Here is a 23,892-nt window from a genome sequence, read left to right on the forward strand (position 1 = left end):
GGCTCTGGTGAAGTGAGGTTCCAGGACATATTGGTGAGGTTGTCTGCCCAGGGGACTCAGGCTGGCATCATGGTAGCATCTGCAACTTGTTGGCTGAAAGGCATTAAGATATAAAGCAGAAAAATATATAACTAGTGGCCACTGTAGTAAGCAACACAGCTTAAGCTCATGACATCTGCTTTACTTTCAACAGGAGGCTGAGGATGACTAAACCAATATGTTAAATTTTCATCAAGGGAACGGATGGACTGAGATGAGGAAAGAGAGAGAGGAGAGGTTATACTGGAAGCCAAAGGGGAGAGTTTCACAGATTTTCTTAGCCTTAGTGTAATTCTTCATATACCCCTTTTCTATCATATTATAGTCTTATAATTCTCCACTTATGCAAGGAATTTTACTGAGGACTGTAATTATAGTATCAGTTAATCCCATAGTCTACCATCAACCCTTTCTGAAGGATAATTAAACAAGCTATTCCAAAAAGCCTGCTCATTGTGACATGCATCCTTGAGTGACCCAGTTTACCCTTTGGAGATCACTGTTGGTAGCCTTAAGACCAACGCACCTGGTGGCACACCTGGTTTAGTGCACTCATTACAGTGCACAAGGACCCAAGTTCAAGCCCTCCATCCCCACCTGCAGGGGGAAAGCTTCATGAGTGGTGAAGCAGGGCTGCAGGTGTCTCTCTGTCTCTCTCCCTCTCCATCTCCCCCTTCCCTCTCGATTTCTGGCTGTCTCTATCCAATAAATAAAGATAATTTAAAAACAACAAATATTTATATCATTCATATATATATATATATATATATATATATATATTAAATAGTTCACTTGGGTAGTAAGTTCCCAGGTTCAAGCCCAGACCCCACCACACTGAAGGAAACTTTGCTACTGTGCCGCCCCCCAATCTCTCTCTTCTCTGTACCTATCTAAAAATCTAATTGATACCAATTTACATTTCAAATGACAGAAGCAATGCCTGTTTTAAAAAATTATAATCAGAAACTTATTCAAGTGTCAAAAAAAGTGAAAGTGTTTAGGAAGCATTCACTTTTCATAAAGAAAAGGCTGAGTCCTATTATCTTTCCCCATGAAGCCACTGTTAAAACTGAAGGTGTTTAAGGCTTGCGGTATGGGTTGACCTGCCGGTGTCAATGTCCAGCAGAGAAGCAATTATAGAAGTCAGAACTCCCACCTTCTGCACCTCTAGAACTTCAGTCCATATTTCCAGAAGGTGAAAAATGTTAGGGGAAGATGACCAGAGGGTTCTGAACTCCAGTTCCATCAGGACCTGGAAGGAAAAGAGGGAAAAAGGAAGGACATTTGGAAGTAGTAATAGGTGTAGGTGTGACTTAGAAAGGAAGAGAAAGCAGAACCAGAGGGAAAATTGGGCAAATAAATATAAATATAGATAGGTAGTTATAGAAATAATAGTCAGCCCCTATCTGTGACCTTGAAACAGTCACTGGAGTTTCCAATGGAGGGAATAGGACACAGAATTCTACTAGTGGGAACAGTGTAGAATTATACCCATTATCTCATAATTATCTCATAGTTTTGTAAATCAGTATAAATCATTAATAATAATAATTTAAAATGAAGTTTATCTTTAGAAATATATTGTGTGTAGACTCTGTCTATTTTAATGGATATATATACACATATATTGAATATATATATATATTGAAATATATACATATGCACTTTACATATTAAAGATAATATATACATGCATATGAGAGTATACTTTTAAATCAATTTGCTACATAATTTTTATTTTATTTATTTATTAAATATTTATTTATACCCTTTTATTGCCCTTGTTGTTTACTTATTGTAGTTACTGTAGTTGTTATTGATGTCGTCGTTGTTGGATAGGACAGAGAGAAACGGAGAGAGGAGGGGAAGACTGGAAGGGGGAGAGAAAGACAGACACCTGCAGACCTGCTTCACCGCCTGTGGAACGAACCCCCTGCAGGTGGGGAGCTGGGGGCTCGAACCTGGATCCTTATGCTGGTTCTTGCGCTTCCTGCCAAGTGCGCTTAACCCACTAGGCTACCACCCGATTCCCAATAATTTTTATTTTTTATTTATTTATTTTTTCGTTGCTAATTACACTTTTATTATGCTACTTAAGCATGCGCTAACAAAACTAGTGTAAACTCCTGATACCTAATATGCTGCATAATTTTTCAAAGGCATTTTTTGTTGTCACCAGAACTTCACTGCTCTGGGCTGACTTTTTTTCCCACACAGACAGAAATGAAAGGAGAGAGATACCACAGCACCAAACCTTCCTACATTGAATTGGGGGCCAAGCTTGAGCCTCATTTATACATATGACAAAGTAGGTACACAATCCAGGTGAACATCTTCCATTAGACCCTGCCTGGTCCAACTGGCCTATAAGTTATCAGTGTATATTTACACTTTTCTTTTTAACATATACTATACTGTTTGACTCCTGTCATATTTTGTCTTTTTTTTTTTTGCCTCCTGGGTTATTGCTGGGGCTCGGTGCCTGCACCACAAATCCACTGCTCATGGAGGCCCTTTTTTCCTTTTTGTTACCCTGGTTGTTTTTATCGTTGTTGTGGTTATTATCGTTGCTATTGATGTCGTTTTTTGGATAGGACAGAGAGAAAATGGAGGGAGGAGGAGAGAAAGATAGACACCTGCAGACCTGCTTCACTGCCTGTGAAGCGACTCCCTTGCAGGTGGGGAGCCGGGAGCTTGAACTGGGATCCTTACGCGGGACCTTGCGCAGGACCTTGCGCTTTGAGCCATGTGTGCTTAACCCGCTGCCCTACCGCCCGAACCCCGTATTTTGTCTTCTTAACAGCTAGTAATTCCTCTGCCGTTTTTGTATATATAAGTCTTACTGAGTTCTTGGACGGATTTTAATAATATCTTTTCCCCATATTCAATTGCTTTTCATTGTTTGTCTTTCCCTTAGTGATTGACTGAGGCATTCATTATTTAAGGAGGGACATGAGAGGAGTGAAAGCAATGAGTGTCCTTTCAAAAGCATACAGTCATTTCTGCTCACATACAGGTTTGGGGGTGGGGGTGTATACCCCAAAGTACTTTATTGTTTTTTTCTCTCTCTTTTTGGATCCAACTTGTTGGTTTTGCATTCAACAGGTATTTCAGGGTCTTCCATTATAATTTTATTCAAACAACCTCAAATTTGCAAGTAAATGATGTAGACAGATTAGTGATTGGTTGCAGTAGTATATTATTATAACTTTTTTCAAAATATACCTTGACATTTCTTTTTTTTCTTAAATATTTATTTTATTTATTTATTCCCTTTTGTTGCCCTTGTTGTTTTATTGTTGTAGTTATGATTGTTGTTGTCGTTGTTGGATAGGACAGAGAGAAATGGAGAGGGGGGGGAAGACAGAGAGGAGGAGAGAAAGATAGACACCTGCAGACCTGCTTCACCGCCTGTGAAGCAACTCCCCTGCAGGTGGGGAGCCGGGGTTCGAACCGGGATCCTTATGCCTGTCCTTGTGCTTTGCGCCACCTGCACTTAACCCGCTGCGCTACAGCCCGACTCCCATACCTTGACATTTCAACACTGCTCTGCCAACACCTTTTGTTGAAATTGTATATATTTTATTTAGGAGGAGAATGAGAGATGTACTTTTGTCTAGACTGAGCTGAAATTGTTTCTGAAGTTGTTTGGGACATCTTGTTTAAAATGAGATTGAGATTTTAGATAAAAATTACCTATAACCTTTTTTTCACTATCTCTGGAAAAATTAAGGACTAGTTAATATAGAAGTGACTTCTCATAAAATGTGAATATGCAGTCCCTTCTGTGTTAGAGTAATGAACTTTATATTATACACCTTTGATTTAACCTGAGTTTTTATGAAAGAGGAAACAGGAGACATAGGAATTAATGGAATTGGAAGCAAGATTTCATTAAATTGTGATACAGATTCATTCATAATATCACATTTATTTATTCTTTGCAGAGGAATGGTCAGCCAGGTGGTGTTGCACCTGATAAAGAGCACGCTACTTGGGTTCAAGGACCCAAGTTCAAGTCCCTAGGCTCCATCTGTAGGAAGGAGCTTCATAAATGGTGAAGCAGTACTGCAAGTGTCTCTCTCTGCCCCTCAATAGCCCCTTTCTTCTCAATGTTTCTGTTACTATTCAAAATAAATAAAATAAATAATATAAATTAAAAAGTGACTATTCTTTTCAGAGGGGGCTTTCACTTTGATTTTTTTTTTCAGAAATATTGGCTAGTTAGTTTTCCTTTTGACCGTCACATGGTTTACCTTCATACTTAGAATGCAATATATGATACTATTTTGTCTTTAATATTCTCAAGGTGAGAAATACGTGCTTTGTTATAACTGTTACAACTGTAATGGGAAAGTTGGCAGGATTATGAATGACTTCTACCATTTTGTTGTTCTTCAAGATTACTGTGGAACCATGATTATTGAGGGAGAAGAAGCTCCAATTGCTTACACACTGGATGATACCAAACCTGATGGTAGCTATGCTGCCATAATGGGGTAAGGCATAGTTATGGTGGTATGGATACTCTGCAGTGTTGAGTACTCCCACATCATGAAAGAATATGCCCCAAAGTTTGATAAATAATGTTACCCAATGGTACTATTCTTCAAACTCGCCAGTAGAAAAATTGTTACTGCTTTTAAAAAAAACTAGTATCTTCTAATTCCTGAACACTTTGAAAAGAAGCAGAAAGCCAATGATATTTTGAAATTCATTACATGAATTTTCTGCCTCAGATTTAGTGCTAGGGAAGCTGTCTTTTGTGAAAGCAGAACATAAAAACCTGACACGGAGCCTCTTACTAAGATGCCTTGTGGAGGCTATGTAGACATCTTTAGGTGCCTATGTGGGATCCTAAGGTTTTTCCAAGCACCACTAGAGAGGATATGAGGCCAGCCCAGTTCACATCCTGGCAAGAAAGACCAGCACAGATGGTAGATGCCTTAGACACCAGAATCTGTTCTTAAAATATGATTAACTAGAGTAATCAAAACTGAAACGAACCTTGAATATGTATTAATGTGTTTAAGACTCCAGGGTTAGAACAGGGAGATAAAATCAGTTGTTAAATTGAAGGTAATTACAGGGCAAGAAATAGAGACAGGTTCTAGGAGAATGGACATTATAAAGGCATCTTAGAGGAGATAGAACTAAAGAGCAGGGACTAGATTAAATTGTAAAATCTCAGATCTGAGGTGGGCATTTGAGACTAAAAACTCACTCGTATTGACCATCAATCACAAATAGATCACTGTGTCACTTTTGACAGAAATTAGGATCAGTCATTTGTCCTTAGTTCTAAAATCCCTGAACCTAGAAGTTTCTTGCAGTGTCAAGAATTTAGCATGTCAACAGTAAACACTGAACATAAGATAAGCAAACTAGTGCATGATTTATTTATTTTGCTGACTTTGAATCTGTGCACAGACCACATGTATAACTATAGAAACAAAGCCAGGATAAATGCAGCTGTCAATGTCTTTCTCTCTTCTTGTTTGCACATTTTAGATTTATTCTTGCCAACAGAGCCAGAAAACTGGCACGTCTTAGCAAAGAAGAAAGGTAAGGGGAAAAAAATACCTCTTCTTTCTTCCTTCACTATTCCCTTCCTTCTTTACCACACTTTTTTTTCTCTCTTCCTTCCCCCACCCTCTTTTCAATTCTTTCCCATCACCCTCTCCTCCTTTCTTACCTTCATCCCTGCCTATTTTCCTGTATTTTAATTTTACTGAACTTTTAAAATCAGACTGCATGTTAGTATGCATATTACCAATGTTACTGGTCTAGTATGTTGATGAGCGCTTTGCATAAAATCACGGTGCTGATAATTTAAGAACCAACTTCTCAGATTAATACCTATTAAGTTGATTGTACATCAGATACCATGGAAGTAACTACGGTGAATGCACAAATAGCTAGAGCTCAGGGACTGAAAATAACTTAGAGATGATATAACTAGGTAAGACAAATGACTGCATTGCAGGGCAGTCTGCATTAGTGATGACTTATAGTTACAGATTATAGGTTCAAAGGGAATAATTTCTCTGGAGGTGGCAATTTCCTCCAGCAATCAGTATTCACCACTGCCAATCATTTACTCCCACACTACTGCCATAACCTATTCCATGGCTGAATTACATTATAGCACCTATTTCTGCCCCCCCCCCTTTTACTGGGTTTCTCTGTGCCTATTATCACCACTGTGCTTGCCTAGGGCTAAAGAGGTCCAACTGGGCCACTTGTTTAAAACCACCCCCACTAGAATATTAAGATCCATGAAGGCAGTTTTTGTCTAGTTGGTTCACTGCTGGGTCTCCTATGCCATGAATAAATCTCTTTCCAGTTTGTCTTTTAGTTATGTCTATGGGTTCCACATTTTCTACCATAGTAAAATTTTTACTTTTCATAAAATTCAGTCCATCAATTTTGAAACTAATGGTTTCTTCTTTAAAAATTGTAAAAATTCAGCACTGTGGCCCAAGCTTAGGGTCCTGAATGCCAAACAATCACTTTGAGGTAAAAAGAAAGAAAAAGAAAAAGAAAAAAAAGCCACTAAAAATCCATGGTCTATCATGCATAGAAGACTTCATCATTCCAAGATTATTTTTGAAATGATCCATTTTTACGACTTTCATGACTTTATCTGTCATCTGAGAGTATTTGATCCTTCTGAGATTGTTGGTGTAAGAAGTCATGTAGAAGCCTAACTGTTTCTTTCGTGGGTAGCAGCTTGTCTCAGTGCCATTTCATTGAATACTCTATTTTTTCCTCATAGCTTTTAAAACACCTATTTTTATTTTCAAAAATATATATTTGATTTTATTTCCAAACTTTTTTGCTGTATTTGAGCATTTCACTGCTCATGCCAAATTATTTTATTTATGTAAAAACAAATTCATTCTGTAGTAACAAAGAAAGATAAAGCTAATAAAAAGGGAAAGGGAGAAAACTTAAGAATGGAGGGGGAAATCCAGCATTTTCATATGCATTTGTTTGCTGCTACACAACACGTTTGAAAAGTAGTGACCTAATTGTAAATCTTCTTTAAGATCACCAATAGATTGGGCTAGAGAGATAGCATAATGATTAGGTAAATCACTTTCATGCCTGAGATTCTGAAGTTTCAGGTTTAATGCCCAGCACCACCATAAGCCAGAGCTGAGTAGTGCTCTAGTAAAACAAACAAACAAACAAAACCATAGAATCACTGTTCTATAAGAATCAGATTGAAAATAGCTCATATTTTATTGACTATCCATATCAGCTTACATCCAACTCCTCCATGTGACTAGATTTCTTAAGACTGCCATTTATTAGAAATTTATTATGTACCAATCATCGGGCTGGTTTCTATATGGTTTGTATCAGTAATTCTCAAAAGTTGAGAATCCATGAGAAGTCTTTTGAAAACACAATTGCTCTCACTGCTGTTTCTAAGTCAGTGAGCCTGGAGTAGGGCCTGAGAATTTGCATTTCTAATAAGTTCCCTGCTGCTGGTTCAGGGATCATGCTGTTTGCCCTCAATAGTGAGAGTCATACAAGTTTGTTTATGAAAATGAAACTCTGAGAACTAAAATAAACTATTCAAATATCTAAGTATGTAGTATGTTTGAGACAGAAACAGAATTCTAGGTTTTCCCTGCATCTTGTTCTTTCTACTGCGTCCCCTTTAGGGTGAATTTGAAGGGAGGGAGTTGAGCATAGATCCACTCTCCCAGAATCTCTAGTGTTTAGCACACTGGCATTTAAGAACATCGTGTTCACTTGACTGGATGAACAAATTGCCATGCACTTCTGCCACTCAAGCAATGTATCATCACATTATTTTCTTGAATTCTATTTGTAGCATTTAAGACATCTGAAATGGAATGAGGAGCTTTGTCTTGAAAAAATTAAAATGTCAAGTGAAGGCAATGGCTCACACTCTTTCTGAATGAAGGCATGAGTTTCAGAAACTTTTTCCTTCACTCTCTTCATTGGTTTCTCACCCCCTCCTTCTGCAGATTGAAGAAACTCTGTGAACTCTATGCAAAAGTCCTAGGCACCAAAGAAGCTTTAGAGGTAAGGTTACTTCCCAACCTTCTCCTGAGGACTAGCAATAATGTGTCATCCATCCTCGGGGAGGGGGAAGAGGCGGCTGGCAGGAATATGCTCATGCAAAAAAAGTCATAGAGCTAATGTCTTCTTTGATAAAATCTTGGCATGCTCTTTATAGGGCTGACAGACTGATAAATTTCCACATTTCTAAGTTGATACATTTATAAGAACGTGTGGGCTCTGCATCTACCAGTAGCAGCTCAAGACTGTCTCAGCATTTATAGAGTTTGTCCCTGAGCTTCAAGTTCTTCCTTCAACAGAGCTTTGTGTTATTTTATCTGTTAGCATTTCATTCTGGGTATGGAAGAGAGATGTTTCTGCTATCCCCAAGGGAAAATCTAGACCCTTAAAAGTGAAAACATGGGAGCCAGGTGGTGGCGCACCTGGTTAAGTGCACACATTCCAGTGCGCAAGGGCCCGGGTTCAAGCCCCTGGCCCCCACCTGCAGGGGGAAAGCTTCATGAGTGGTGAAGCAAGGCTGCAGGTGTCTCTCTGTCTCTCCCACTTTCTCCCTCCCCCTCCCTTCTCAATTTCTCTCTGTTTCTATTCAATAATAAATAAAGATATATTCTAAAAAAAAGTGAAAACATATTTTTCCTCCTCCTGTGGATGTTAAAAAGAACTTGAGTCTCCTTTGTGTTCATAAACTGCCATGTAAGCATTTTCTAACCCCTATCCTACCTCCACTGCCCTGAAGGTCACTTTTCACATTATTTTACCCATGAGATGTTAGAAAAATAGGGAAGACACATGCTGATTGACTCAGGGAGCCCTGTCTGTTGAGTTCTCAAGACACGTCTGGGAATAGCCTGAGCAAACTGTCATCTTCTTCTAGTTAAATGAGCTGTATCTCTCCAAGTGACAGGTGGGATGGAGGTAGGGTAGGGAGGCAGTATGACAGGGACAGGTGGTGACAGTCAGAGGGCCCCATGTGTTCATCACTGCTTCCCTCATCAACATTTAAAGCAAGGTTTTCTAAATTCACAAGTCTGCTGGATTTTTAGTGTTATGACATGGATCAAGTCGCCTTTGGAAAGTGATTATTAAATCTATTAGCCGTGAAACATTTGGCGACAATGAAGACTGGTGTACAAATGAGCAGTTAAGGCTTGAAGGAAATCCAAAGAGTGGCTAAGAATGTTTAACTAGTTAAGCTTCTTAAATCCCAATCTTTGCAGTTCATGCTGTGACCTAGTTGAACAACTACATGACTTCATCTTATTACTCTAACACAAATCTTGCTTAACTGCATAGTGGCGTGCCCCATATTGGTCATATTGTTAAGGTTTTGAAATTTTTTTTGTTCATTCTTTTACAGCAAGCCTGCCCCCCCCCAAATATGGTGATTTGATATAAGTGAAACTCACGCTTTGTAAGCGTTTTGGACTTTTTTTTTCCCCTCCATAAACGAGCAAGAATGATACATTGAGTGGTTTGGAGAAAAACATAATAATGATGAAGAATGTGTTTTATTTCATATGCAAGTTTATTTCATTGATTTTTTTCTTTCTTATAAATTTCTTCCTTTTTTAGTAGTTATTGAACAGAGTTTTGAAAAATTATAAGATATCAGGGGTATAATGTCATGCCCATGAATGGTCAATGTAAGTCCTCACAAACTTCACCAAAATTCTGTATTTTTCACATAGTCTTAGTAATGGTTAGGATATCTATTCAATAGAATGCTGCTCTGTAGTCAGAAAAGATGGCATTGTGTCACTTTGAACAAATTGAATGGAATTAAAATTGACTGCACTAAATGAAATAAGTAAAAGGTAAAAGACAACTACTGGATGGTTTCTCTCATATGTGGAGTATAGATGATTAAAACAAATGAATTTGCAAAAAAAAAAAGGTAACCAAATGAATTCTTACTGAGGTAGCATTAATGTCTAACATTTTATAGGTTTCAAGTATATGGTGTTCTAATTCTTTTTTAAAATTTTTTTTTAAATTTTTTAACCAGAGCACTGTTCAGCTCTGGCTTATGGTGATACGGGGGACTGAACCTGGGACTTTGGAGCCTCAGGCATGAGAGTCTGTTTGCATAATCATCATGCTATCTATCCTCCGCCCTGGTGTTATAATTCTGTCTGTAGACATTATATCATGGTCACTACCAAAGTTTACCTTCTATCCACTACCGTATAACTTACACCCACTCCCAATAATCACCAATTTGTTTATATCTGAATTTTCACCCTTTTGTTTGTTTTTGTTATGAGAGGGAGAGAGAGAGAGAGAAAGAGAGAGAGAGAGAGAGAGAGAGATTGAGATTTTTTTCCCCATCATTTTGTGTGGTGCTGGTTATCCTACCTAGGATCTCACAACATGCAAGGAATATGTTCTACTACTGGGCCACATCCTACTTGTTAAAGCTTTACTTCTACGTTTATTTGGCGAGAAAAACCAGAGAAGATGGCTTCACATAGTTAGTTAATCACTCACAAAAGCTGAGGAAAGAGAGCTGGGTGTTAGGCACCAGGAGCCAATTTCATTCACCTGTCATGCTTGTAAATCGGATACCTTAAAAAGTCCTATCATCTCCTTCACCTTATCTTGGATGGAGCTTGAAAGAATGATGTTAAGGAGAGAAGCAAAAAAAAAGGATCAGATGAATACCAGATGATCCCACTCATGGGCAGAACTTAAGAAATAAAGACAGAAAAGAAAAACACAAAGTAAACCTTGGATTGTGTGTGTTGTATTGCCAAAGCTAAGGACTCAGGGGAAGGAGGGAAAGGAGGGTACTGGGAGAGACTTTGGGGTCCCGGTGTATGTGTACTATGTGACAGACATGAGACAGAAACATGAAGAGATTAAGAAATTCACTTGAGATCTTAGAGTAAAAAGCATAGGACTGAGCTTTGAACCCAAGGAGTCTGATTCTTTCACACTGGGTTATGTTTGATATTTATCAGTAAGTTACCCTTAGGTCAAAAAAGTTTGTCATATTGCCCCAAATCAAAAGACTCTGAGGAAGGAGAGAAGAGGTGACTAGGGGTGGAGGTGGGGAGGGTGCTTTGATGTCCTGGTGCATAATGGTGGGAAAGGACCCACTGTCTGAGTAGAGGTGTTTTGCAGACATCTGTCATGGGGAGATGAGACCTTGTGCTCATATATCAACAGATGTACTGAAAGCCATGAACTCTCCAATAAAATAATAAAAGGATAAAGCACTAAATAAAATCCAGCATGGGGCAGCAGATATGTTAAGCAAACTGTTTTTTCTATCTCTTCTTTCTTTTTAAAATTAATTTTTACTGAGAAACTGATGTTTTACAAGACTGTTGTCTCAGAGATCCAATTTCACTCTCTCCTTCTCTATTTTAAAGTGAGCATTCTTCTATTTAAGCTTGCCATGCTGATGATTCGCCAAAATAATCCTTATGTTCAGTGACTTTTTTTTTTAATAAAAAGCACAAGCTTTTCAGAATCTGAGATGTTTTTCCTGTTCATGAAAAAAAAAAGAAAGGAAAGGAAAGGAAAAGAACCTTATTTTTCAAGTCAGTAGTTGTTTACAAGAACTATCATCACACAGGAGTGCCTGCATCCCATAAAAACATGCCTGTCTAACCTCCCTTTAAAAATCTCACTTCCACCAAAAGCATGTGTCTGGTAATCCTTTTTTCTTGATAGATATATTTCATATAGTTTTGTGTGTTCTTTTTTCCTGTGCCAACGGACACACTAAGCATCACTCCTTTACATTTTTTAAAAATATTTTATTTATTTATTGGATAGAGACAGAAATTAAGAGGGGAGAGGGAGGGAGGGAAGGAGGGAGGGAGGGAGAGAGGGAGGAAGGGAGGGGGAGAGAGAGACAGAGAGAGAGAGACCTGCATTACTGCTTCACCACTTGTGAAGCTTTCCCTCTGCAGGTGGGGACCAGGGGCTTGAACCTGGGTTCTTGCGCATTGTGGCATGCACACTCAACCAGATGACACTCAACCTCCCAGCCCTAGTCCTTTAAAAATATAATAAATAGGGAGTCGGGCTGTAGTGCAGCGGGCTAAGCGCAGGTGGCGCAAAACACAAGGACCGGCATAAGGATCCCAGTTCGAACCCCGGTGCCCCACCTGCAGGGGAGTCGCTTCACAGGCGGTGAAGCAGGTCTGCAGGTGTCTATCTTTCTCTCCTCCTCTCTGTCTTCCCCTCCCTCTCTCCATTTCTCTCTGTCCTATCCAACAATGACAACAACAATAATAACTACAACAATAAAACCACAAGGGCAACAAAAGGGAATAAATAAATAAATATTTAAAAAATTAAAAAATTATATATATAATAAATAAATTAATTAAAATCTTGACTTCAAACCAGTAAGCACTAGTAAACCTTAACAGTACAGACTGTTTTTTTTGTTGTTTTTTTTTTGTTTGTTTTTTATAAAGCAAAACCGTGACTGAACATATGGTTCAACTATAGAGCTCCTGCTGTGTGCATTTGACCCTGGGCTCAACTCCAGACACCACAAAACAGTAAGAAAGACAAAAGGAATCAGAAGTCCATGGAGAGTAGAACAATATTTTATGTTCCTTCCCCCATAAAAAGGAAAGATAAAAAAAAATTGGGCCCGTGTAGCAGTAGAGTGCATTCACTGAGATGATAAGTTTAAGCTCCACCAGTCCCTTTATAAAAGATCTGCTTAAAATAAAAATAAACAGAACTATACAATGTCAGTCTGCGAGTGGTTTCTGAGGTATGTATGAAATCAAGTGGAAAAAAAAAGAACCTTTCAAATTCTGTGTTTTAGTGATTTAAATTTATTTTATTTTTTATTTTTCTAATAATTTATTTTGATAAAGACAGAGAAACTGGGAGAGGAGGGGGGAGATTGAAAGTTGGAGGAGAGAGAGAGAGAGAGACCTGCAGCACTACTGCTCCACCATTCATGAAACTCCATCTGCAAGTGGGGACCAGAGGCTTAAACTAAGATCCTTGCACATGATGTGTTCACTGTACCGTATGCACCACCATCCGGCCCATAAATCCAAATTTCATAGAAATTAGTTACCATGGACATTTGACCTGCCCAAAGACATACCTAAAAACATCAAGATAGGGGGTCGGGTGGTAGTGCAGAGGTTAAGCGCATGTGGTGCAAAGCACAAGGACTCCGGCGGAAGGATTCCGGTTCGAGCCCCTGGCTCCCCACCTGCAGGGGGGTCGCTTCATGGGTGGTGAAGCAGGTCTGCATGTGTCTATATTTCTCTCCCCCTCTCTGTCTTCCCATCCTCTCTCAATTTCTCTCTGTCCTATCCAACAATAATTACATAAATAACAACAATAATAATAATCACAACAACGATAAAAACAACAAAAGGGGACAACAAAAAGGGGGAAAAATGGCCTCCAGGAGCAGTGGATTCGTGGTGCAGGCACGGAGCCCCAGCAATAACCCTGGAGGCAAAAAGAAAAATCAACATAACTCAGTTTCCTTTTATAATATACTGTTTCTCCAATATACAGCTCACTCGACTGCCTTTGATTTATTTTGGGCTAGACATCTTCCTTTGACTCTCCTTTGAACTTCTGCCACTCTACCTTGCAGCCGGTGCACTATGAAGAGAAGAACTGGTGTGAGGAACAGTATTCTGGGGGCTGCTACACGACCTATTTCCCACCGGGTATCATGACTCAATATGGAAGGTACTGGAAAAAAAAAGTGCTAAATTTTAATTGAAATTTGCAAGCCAGAATCCATAGTCTAGATATGTTCATGTCATTCTTCTTCACATTGTTCCATAAATACTAAAAAAAAAAAAAAAAGCAAGCAAGGAAACAAACAAACAAAAAACCTTCAATTTCCTTTGTAGCCTGTAAATCCTGTGAATGAAGTCATTATATAACTCTGCATTGTGGTCTTAGCTTTCACTTTTCATTCCTCTGAAGAAGCACTCAATCCAGTCAACATAGAAAATATATAATAGTGAGCAGGACACTTGAGTGAATGCAATAAAAATAGGGTGTAAGCCAATGCAAATGATTAATCAGACTCTCCATGAAACTTGGCCAAAGAGGGATTAACCTCTACTTATAAGAAAATACATATTGCCTTCAATTAACATTTTACTTGTTGACATAGCAAAGTATCTTACACGGGAACATTCTAGGGCCATAGGGCACTACTTGATTAGATATTAGGCCACTAAGTTAAGATTTTCATATGCTGAGTATAGGATATTTCTACCATAGTTGTTTGATACAGAATTTACTGGTTGAATGCCAATCATTTGCCCAGCACTATGATGACATTTTCAATATCAAGCAAAGTCCTAATGGCTATAAAGAGGCTAACAGTGTTAAAGGCAGGGACATTGATAGGAAAGAGAGAACTTCAAAGATTGACTTTAATGTACTGTGGTAAGTCCCCTAATATAGAGGATAAAAATGCTATAAGGATCTAGGGAGCAACAGGTACATAGAGAAATCTGAGAAGGACTCATACTACACACAACACCTGACGACTGTGGACAGTTAGGAAATTCCTCTTAGAGAAATGCACTGTAGGGAGATGGAGCAGTATCAGGGATGCTAATAGTCACTGAAGCTTCCTTCAGTGCTGGGGTAGCAAGCATGGGCAAACAGGTGCACAATCCAAGTGAGCGATTTTACAGCCCTAAAATAGAGCATTTGTGTTTGCTCTGGGCATCTACATCTTTTATATGATATAATGAAGACCTGAGATGAAATGAAGAATGATGTGTTGACAGTGCTTCACTCACAGTGTTGTTTTTTTTCCCTCTCGTTGGTCAGACTAATGACAACCTACCCTTCTTTTGAACCCAAGTGCTGTGACATTTCTGTCCGTTTTAGTAGTGAATAGATGATCTTTGTAAACTAGTGATGTTGATTTACTTGACAAGACTTTGAGACTAAAAACAAACTTTAATATCTGGTAAGCTTCCTCCCAAATTCTACCTCACTGTTTGTTTGTTTGTTTGTTTGTTTTCAGCAGTGTGACTCTTAGCAAGTCATTGTACATTTTTCCAGTCTGTGATTTCCTTGTGGGTAACACAGGATAATGACAACAGTGGTTCCCTGGATTGAAGACCCCACCAATGTGTCCTGGAGCTCCACTTCCCCAGAGACACACCCTACTAGGGAAAGAGAGAGGCAGACTGGGAGTATGGACCGACCAGTCAACGCCCATGGTCAGCGGGGAAGCAATTACAGAAGCCAGACCTTCCACCTTCTACAACCCACAATGACCCTGAGTCCATGCTCCCAGAGGGATAGAGAGTGGGAAAGCTATCAGGGGAGGGGGTGGGATATGGAGATTGGGTGGTGGGAATTGTGTGGAGTTGTACCCCTCCTACCCTATGGTTTTGTTAATTAATCCTTTCTTAAATAAAAAAATTTTTTTTAAATATATAGAAGAGATGATTGGGGCTGGTCCCCACATGTAGGGGGTAAGCTTCTCGAGTGTTGAAACAGACTATACTATAGGTGTCTCCCTTTCTCTCCTTCTCTCTGTGTCTCTATCATAATTAAAAATAAATACATAACTTATAAAAGAGAGAGGCAATATAACCAGGTGGCTCAGGCTTTAGGTTCTAAAGTCAGATGCCCTGAATTCAAATCCAGTTCCTGTGAGGTACTTGCTACTTAGAGCAAATTACTTTGTTGTTGTTGTTGCTTTTGTTAGATTAGGAAGCAGACTCTGAAATAAATATCAATATATAGGGAAGAGCCTTAGTTATTAATACCTGTGGAAGGGAAAAAAGAAGGAAGCAGGAGTTAATAGAGGAATCGATAAGTTGAGCTGTGATGCAACTCCAGTGAAAAATCTCAGCTTACCCTACATGAAGGTTTGGAGTTAGTATGTGAAGAAACTGGGGTATTGATAGTACCTGTCTCACAGGACTAAAGTACTTGAAGACTGCGTAGCACCCAGCAAATGTTAACTGTCATACTATGATGCAGCAAAACTCTTTTTAAAATTTTGTTTACTATGAGTTAGAGACAGAAAGAAATTGGGAGACAGAGACAGAGAGAGAGAGAGAGACAGATAGACACCTGCAGTCCGCTTCACCAGTTGTAAAGCTTTCCAACCCTGCTGGTGAGGACCAGGGGGCTTGAACCCAGGTCCTTGCACACTGTAACCTTGCACAACACCCGGCCATGATGCAACAAAACTCTTGTGGATGATCATTTTAAAGCCATAGTCTGCCTCACAGATTTGTTGTATAGGGGCAAAGTGGTGGTGCACCTGGTTAAATGCACACACTGCAGTGTGCAAAGACCCTGGTTCAAGCCACTGGTCCCCACCTGTAGGGGGAAAGCTTCATGAGTGGTGAACTAGAGCTGCAGGTGTCTCTCTGTCACTCTCTTTCCCTATCTGCCCCTCTGCTCTCATTTTCTCCCTGTCACTATTCAAACATAAACATAATTAAAATTGGGGGTTGAGCGGTAGCGCAGCGGGTTAAGTGCACATGGCATAAAAGTGCAAGGACCGACGTGAGGATCCCAGTTTGAACTCCCGGCTCCCCACCTTCAGGGAGATCGCTTTACAGGTGGTGAAGCAGGTCTGCAGGTGTCTGTCTTTTTCTTGCCCACTCTGTCTTCCTCTCTTCTCTCAATTTCTCTCTGTCCTATTCAACAACAATGACATCAATAGCAACAATAATAATAACTACAACAACAATTAAAAAATTAAAAAACAGGGCAACAAAAGGGGAAAAATGGCCTCCAGGAGCAATGGATACGTGGTGCAGGCACCGAGCCCCAACAGTAACCCTGGAGGAAGAAAAAAAAAAGAAAAAAGAACTAAAATTTAAAGAGAAAATATTTGTTGTATGTCACTGATAAAAAAAAGTCTATGAAATCACTGATCATTTAAGAACTGAAGACAGAAGAGCTCAGTGATTAGTGATTTTTTTTTTTCCAACTTCAATGATAGACTAGCCAAGTATGGAACTGAGGGCACTTTCCACTTTGCTCAGAGCTAATGAGCCATAAATGGAGGCACACATGGCTAGGTTCACTCAACGTTGGTTAAAAAACCCAAAAACTGGTACAGGCCCTTTGGAATATAACTAAAATATGACTACTAGGTATCTACAAAATGGAGGACCCCCCCAACTCTTCATTTACACTATTCCAGCCTTTAAGTTCATGATTCGTCAACAATTTGTTTGGCTTTGTATGCTAACTCTATTTTCAGCCACCAGGTTCCAGATGCTAGCAGGATGCTGACCAGACTTTCCTGGACAGACAACCCCACCAATGTGTCCTGGAGCTCCACTTCCCTAGAGCCCCACCCCACTAGGGAAAGAGAGAGGCAGACTGGGAGTATGGATCAACCTGTCAATGCCCATGTTCAGCGGGGAAGCAATTACAGAAGTCAGACCTTCCACCTTCTGCATCCTTGGGTCCATACTCCCAGAGGGTTAGATGGTGGGAATTGTGTGGAGTTGTGCCCCACTTATCCTATGGTTTTGTCAGTGTTTCCTTTATATAAAAACAAACAAACAAACAAAAGAATAGGAAAGCTATCAGGGGAGGGGATGAGATATGGAGTTCTGGTTATGGGAACTGTGTGGAGTTGTACCCCACTTATCCTATGGTTTTGTCAATGTTTCCTTTTGCTAAATTTAAAAAAATGTTATGCAGAAAACTGATAAATGCTATACATGCACCAACTACTGTTTTTTTTTTTTATTGTCGACTGTAAACCATTAATCCCCCACTAAAGGAAAAATATCAAAAGTCTGTAAGATCTAGAGCTAGACAAGGGGATCCATTACCCTTTAAAAGCTAACAGATAAAATTATAAACAGTATTTAATAGACAAAATATAATAAAATGGAATGAACAGGAATTTAGATAACTTACTAGATTAATACTTTATTTTTTAGACATTTCTTTATTATGAGAGAGAGAATGAAAGAGGACAAAGGGAGAGAAAAAGGAACAGAACATTTCTCAGCTAAGTTCTGGCATACAGTAGTATCGGTATTGAACCCATGATCTCTGTGACACCAGTCACATAAATTGGTGCTGTACAAAATTGAGTTATCTCCTTGGTTTGTTATTTGATTGGGCTAAAATTATTTCTCACACACCTCTCCAGATCCCTGCCCCACTAGGGAAAGAAAGAGATAGGCTGTGAGTATGGGTTGACCTGCCAATGCCCATGATCAGTGGGGAAAGCAATTATAGAAGTCAGACCTTCCACCTTCTGTACCCCATAATGACCCTGGGTCCATACTCCCAGAGGGTTAAAGAATAGGAAAGCTATCAGGGGAGGAAATGGGATATGGAGTTCCGGTGGTGGGAATTGTGTGGAATTGTACACCTCTTGTCCTATGGTCTTGTCAGTGTTCCCATTTTATAAATAAAAACTTAAGTAAATAAATAAATAAAAGCAGATACATATTTCCTTTTACCCTTACCAGCATCTATCCTTTTTTTCTGTAAACTCTTGACCTAAAAGTGAATTTTGTCTTTTATTCCCTTTTGTCTGTGACAAGCAGCATGCAAGAACTGTAAGGCCCCTATGAACACTATTCCAAAATTACCAGTGTACACCTAATGTTAGCATCCGAGGAAGCTGTCTAGTTTAAGTCTTTATGGAAAGACTCTTCTCTGGCTCTCAGAAACTGATTACCTCTACTTTTCTGTTTTTCTTTCAAGAGTTCTACGCCAGCCAGTGGGCAGGATTTATTTTGCAGGCACTGAAACTGCCACACACTGGAGCGGCTACATGGAAGGGGCTGTAGAGGCTGGAGAGAGAGCAGCCCGAGAGGTAGGACCTGGCTATGAGGAAGGAAGCAACTTATGGGTCTGATGTGGAGATCAAAGGTATCTAAGATCCTGAAGGTCAACTTCCCATTTACTCACATCTGAAGACATATGAATCACCCTATTAACAATACTATCAAGTAAAGTGATGACATTAACTCAGAAGTAATAATGAAAACATCTAATGTGTCATCCATGGTAAATAAACCAACAAAAAACACTGCATCAAAAAATTACCATGGTTATACTTGAAAAATAACCTAGGTTCAATATTATAGAAGCAGCTGTTTCTCTTAGGACTCAGAACTCATTTATGTTGTTCCCAACAATTCTTCTAATCTCATCTCATCTCTCTTAAAATGTATTCAAAACACATGAAATTTATGGTGACCCTAATTATTGGAACTGCTGTACACCATAAGCAAAAGAACATTTGGTGCCCTTTAAAGGCTGAATGGACTACACTGGCTTTTACCTTGGTATTTTTTTGATGAATATCTCCAGATTCATTCAGTTGACCCTTAGTTTAAAGAGCATATTAGGAAAAATATGTTGTTATTTTTGGTAATCACCAAGATGTTCTTTCTGTCAGATTCTGCATGCCATGGGCAAGATCCCAGAGGATGAAATATGGCAGTCAGAACCAGAATCTGTGGTAGGTTATATTTTACATAATTTATGAAATGAACATATTTGCTTTTTTCCCCCCTTTCCTTAAATCATCTAACCCATGAATTTTTAAAGAGATATCACAGAGTGGGAGGTTGGCATATCTGGTTGAGTGCACATGTTATAATAAGCAAGGACCTGGGTTCAAGTTCCCAGGCCCCACCTGCAAGGTGGAAGCTTTGAGAGTGATGAAGTAGTACTGCAAGTGTCTCTCTTTCTATCTTCACCTCTATCTCCCACTCCCCTCTAGATTTCTTTGTGTCTCTATCCAATAAGTAGATAAATAAAATACTTAAAAATCAGAGACCATGGGTCAGTGCAGAAGTGAGAAACTTAGAAGAACTTTGGTAAATTTGTAGCTGTCATATACATCACAAATTGTTAACACACACAAATATCCATATCCATATAGATATAGATATAGATATAGATATAGATATAGATATAGATATAGATGTAGATATAGATATAGAGATATCAATTTGGGGAATTGGGAAGATAATTCACAGTAAGTTTTAGACATATTATTAACTCAATAAATACCTATTATATAAATCTCTAGCCTTGTAATTTTCAGTGAAGAATAGGAAATGAAAGAAAGCACCCCCTTTCCAGGGACAAAAGGGAATAAAAAAGCAGATTTAGATTCACAGACATTTCAAGTTTATCTATTAGTTTTAGAATAAAACCCCAGGGAATTTTTCCTGACTGGGAGGAAAGACACATAGTGGAGAGAATAAAACTTGTTGTAAAGGACACGAGTCAAAAGACAGATTTTCTACTATCTTCCGGGAAGCCAGCTAGAAGAACCTTACCATTCCAAAGTCATGTTCTTTTTTTTTTTTTTTACTTTTTAAAAATATGTTTTTATTTATTTTTAATTTCTTTATCAGGGGCTTCATGTTTTACATTCGACACTAAATACAACAGTTTGTACATGCATAACATTTCTCAGTTTTCCACATAACAGTACAACCCCCACTAGGTCCTCTGTCATCCTTTTTGGACCTGTACTCTTCCCCACACACACACACACACACACACCTCCCCATCCTAGAGTCTTTTACTTTGGTGCAATACACCAACTCCAGTTCAGGTTCTACTTGTGTTTTCTCTTCTGATATTGTTTTTCATCTTCTAACTGAGAGTGAGGTCATCCTATATCCATCCTCCTGTTTCTTTCTTTTTTTTTTTTTAAATATATATATTTTAATATTTATTTTATTTATTTATTCCCTTTTGTTGCCCTAGTTGTTTTGTTGTTGTAGTTATTGTTGTTGTCGTTGTTGGATAGGACAGACAGAAATGGAGAGAGGAAGGGAAGACAGAGGAGGAGAGAAAGATAGACACCCGCAGACCTGCTTCACTGCCTGTGAAGCGACTCCCCTGCAGGTGGGGAGCCGGGGGTTCGAACCGGGATCCTTATGCCGGTCCTTGTGCTTTGCGCCACGTGCGCTTAACCCGTCATCCTCCTGTTTCTGACTTATTTCACTTAACTTGATTTCTTCAAGCTCAAAGTCATGTTATTAGTTCTGCTGTCATGGATGATACTGTGGCCTAAGTTGACCATAAATACGTCCACTCAGCAAATGCTTATGATGTCCCTTCTCTGTATCAAGTGCTATGATAAGGGCACAGTGGTGCTTTCATGGAGCTCTGCATATGGTGAGGTGGACAGGAAGCCAAAAATACAAGTGTAATAGATGCTGAGAATGTGAGGAGGGGACATTTTAACCTGGGAGAACAGAAATGTCCCACTAATGAAGTGAGTTCTAGCCTGAGTTTTGAAAAATGAATACAATTTGGTTAAGTTAAGAACCCTGGGAGGAAAGGATGAGTATGATAAGCAAAAGGAACATCCTGTCTAGTCGCCCAGAGATTGGTAAGATTGTGTCATATGCAGAGTTAGGGGAGGGAATACAGAGTTTCTGGAGTGAAATTCATGTCCTATACTGATGCCAAATGTTCTCTGATCTCAGGACGTTCCTGCAAGACCCATTACCACAACCTTCTTGGAGAGAAATTTGCCTTCTGTGCCAGGTCTGCTGAGGCTGATTGGATTGACCACCATCATTTCAGCAACTGCCCTTGGCTTCCTGGCACACAAAAGAGGACTCCTTGTACGGGTCTATTGAGGAGGGCATTTGTAATCTCCTCTTACTTAATTTGGTGTGTGGGGTTAAGAAAGGGGTTGCAATATACTTCCTTGAAGTCATAAAGAATATAGAGTAATGTGGGGGAACATGAAGTGAAGGCATATTTCTGACTCTAGTAAATAGTATCTCTTCATTTTTGGTCCCTGATTATTGACCCTCCCCTAGTTTCACATTCTTTTCCTCACATTTCCAACTTTAATGACTCCAGAATTATTTCCAGTAGTTAAACAGATGCATTAAAGGTCGCGGGCAATCTATGATATGGTCTTTTTGCAACACACACACACACACACACACACACACACACACACACACACACACACACTCACCACCTAGCTTTTCCCTACCTCTCTGCCTTTGTCTTGTCTCTTACATTAAGATCCTTATGTTTCAACTTTTCTGAATTTTTTTTGTCTTTAGGATGCTGTATTTCTATAGCCGAGATACTTAGAGGAATTTCATTATTTTAGAGTTGTGCATACTATAGATGTAGATGTGGGATTTAATTGTTCATGGTACATAATAAGTCATTGCTCTTCTGGTGATATAACACAGGTTCATTGCTTTTCTTGTCTCTTAGGAAGTGTCTGTCAGTGACCTTTCTCTGCTTTCTGCCATGGTCGCTGATGGTCTGCCCTTGTGTGTGTTACTTTGTGCCAAGTTGTTATATGCTACTCAGATGCTACTAAGTATATAATCTTAAACCTTACTGTCTCATGAAATGTGTATCCGCTGGTGTTAAATTTTTGAGCTTGTGACTTTTTTTTCTTTTCTCTCCTTTATATCTTAAATTATGTATGGACACAAATGTCAGTGCACACTTGGGTAATTAAAAATAAAGTTGATTGACTAGATATCTGTTGTATTTTTTTTGGGGGGTAATGACTTTTAGAATTTCGACTGATCAAAGATCCAGTTTTAATTATATAATTCCAATTTTAGGGCATTTAGTTGAGTTTTGCTTGCAGCTTCATTGATACACTTTGCCTGTATAAGTCATCATAGGTTGCAAGGGTGAGTCACGAAAATAATTTGTCTTTGTGTAGTAAAAATTCTAAAAGGCAAATGATTTTTTTTTCTAAAAGGCGGAATTGCTTGTTTTCACTCCCTCACAGTCTTTCAAAAACAATTGACATATCAAAAAGCAAGATACGTAAACTTTTATGGTAATTGTAATATTTCAGTTGGCATTTCAAATCCCCTATCAGTGCTAAGTTTTTATTAGGTACACTCATTGCTTTAAAATACTTTTTTTAAAGTTTTTTATTTATAAAAAGGAAACATTGACAAAACCATAGGATAAGGGGGGTACAACTTTGCACAGTTCCCACCACCAGAACTCCTGTAACCCATCCCCTCTCCTGATAGCTTTCCTATTCTTTACTATAGGAGTATGGACCCAAGATCATTGTGGGATGCAGAAGGTGGAAGGTCTGGCTTCTGTAATTGCTTCCCCACTGAACATGGGTGTTGACAGGTCAATCCATACTCCCATTCTGTCTCTCTCTTTCCCTAGTGGTTAAGGGCTCTGGGGAAGCAGAGCTCAAAGGCATATTAGTGGGTTTGTCTGTCCAGGGAAGTCTGCTCGCATCCTGCTAGCAACTGGAACTTGGTGGCTGAAAAGAGAGTTAACATACAAAGCCAAACAAATTGTTGAACAATCATGGACCTAAAGGCTGGAATAGTGCAGATGAAGAGTTGGGGGAGGTCCCCTATTTTGTAGATAGCTAGTAGGCATATTTTAGTTATATTTCAAAGGTCCTGTAGCTATACTAGTGTTTTCTTTTTGTTTGTTTGTTTTGTTTTGTTTGCCTGAGCCTGAGCCTGAAACCTGATATGCAGGTGGATCCAAGTTATTGTCTGGGGAGATGATGTCATGGCTGGGAAAAGGACCAGAAAGCTGGGTCAGGGAAGAGAGTATCTCCCTAATATGGGAAAGGGGTATAAATATTGTTGACTGTAAACCCCATCGATTTGATGTAATGACTCTTTAGTCACTATCAGGCCATTCCACCAGCTGGGGCCCTAATCGAGGAGTCCTGAGATTCCCAAACAGACTTGATGGGCCTAGAACTCGAATAAATCCCTCTCTCCATTGTTACCGGTCATTTCTACCAGGAACAACAAAATGGACCCCTTTGTGGGCCCCCATAGGACCTTTCCCTCAACCTGGATCAAC

General features: G+C 39.2%; 1 protein-coding gene across 2 annotated transcripts in view; it reads left to right on the top strand.

The window, feature by feature from the left end:
* The window catches only part of MAOB (monoamine oxidase B), a 122,331-nt gene extending 99,764 nt beyond the window's left edge, over positions 1-22,567 (top strand). For both annotated transcript variants that reach the window (XM_060182534.1, XM_007528228.3), the window contains 7 exons: positions 4,442-4,538; positions 5,551-5,604; positions 8,046-8,103; positions 13,694-13,791; positions 18,781-18,892; positions 19,481-19,543; positions 21,537-22,567. In XM_060182534.1, the coding sequence (XP_060038517.1) occupies positions 4,442-4,538; positions 5,551-5,604; positions 8,046-8,103; positions 13,694-13,791; positions 18,781-18,892; positions 19,481-19,543; positions 21,537-21,692 (638 nt within the window). In that variant the 3' untranslated portion in view covers positions 21,693-22,567. The remainder of the gene's footprint in view (positions 1-4,441; positions 4,539-5,550; positions 5,605-8,045; positions 8,104-13,693; positions 13,792-18,780; positions 18,893-19,480; positions 19,544-21,536) is intronic.
* Positions 22,568-23,892: the final 1,325 nt, after the last annotated feature.

This window comes from Erinaceus europaeus, chromosome X, assembly GCF_950295315.1.
Source record: "Erinaceus europaeus chromosome X, mEriEur2.1, whole genome shotgun sequence".
Lineage (NCBI taxonomy): Eukaryota > Metazoa > Chordata > Mammalia > Eulipotyphla > Erinaceidae > Erinaceus > Erinaceus europaeus.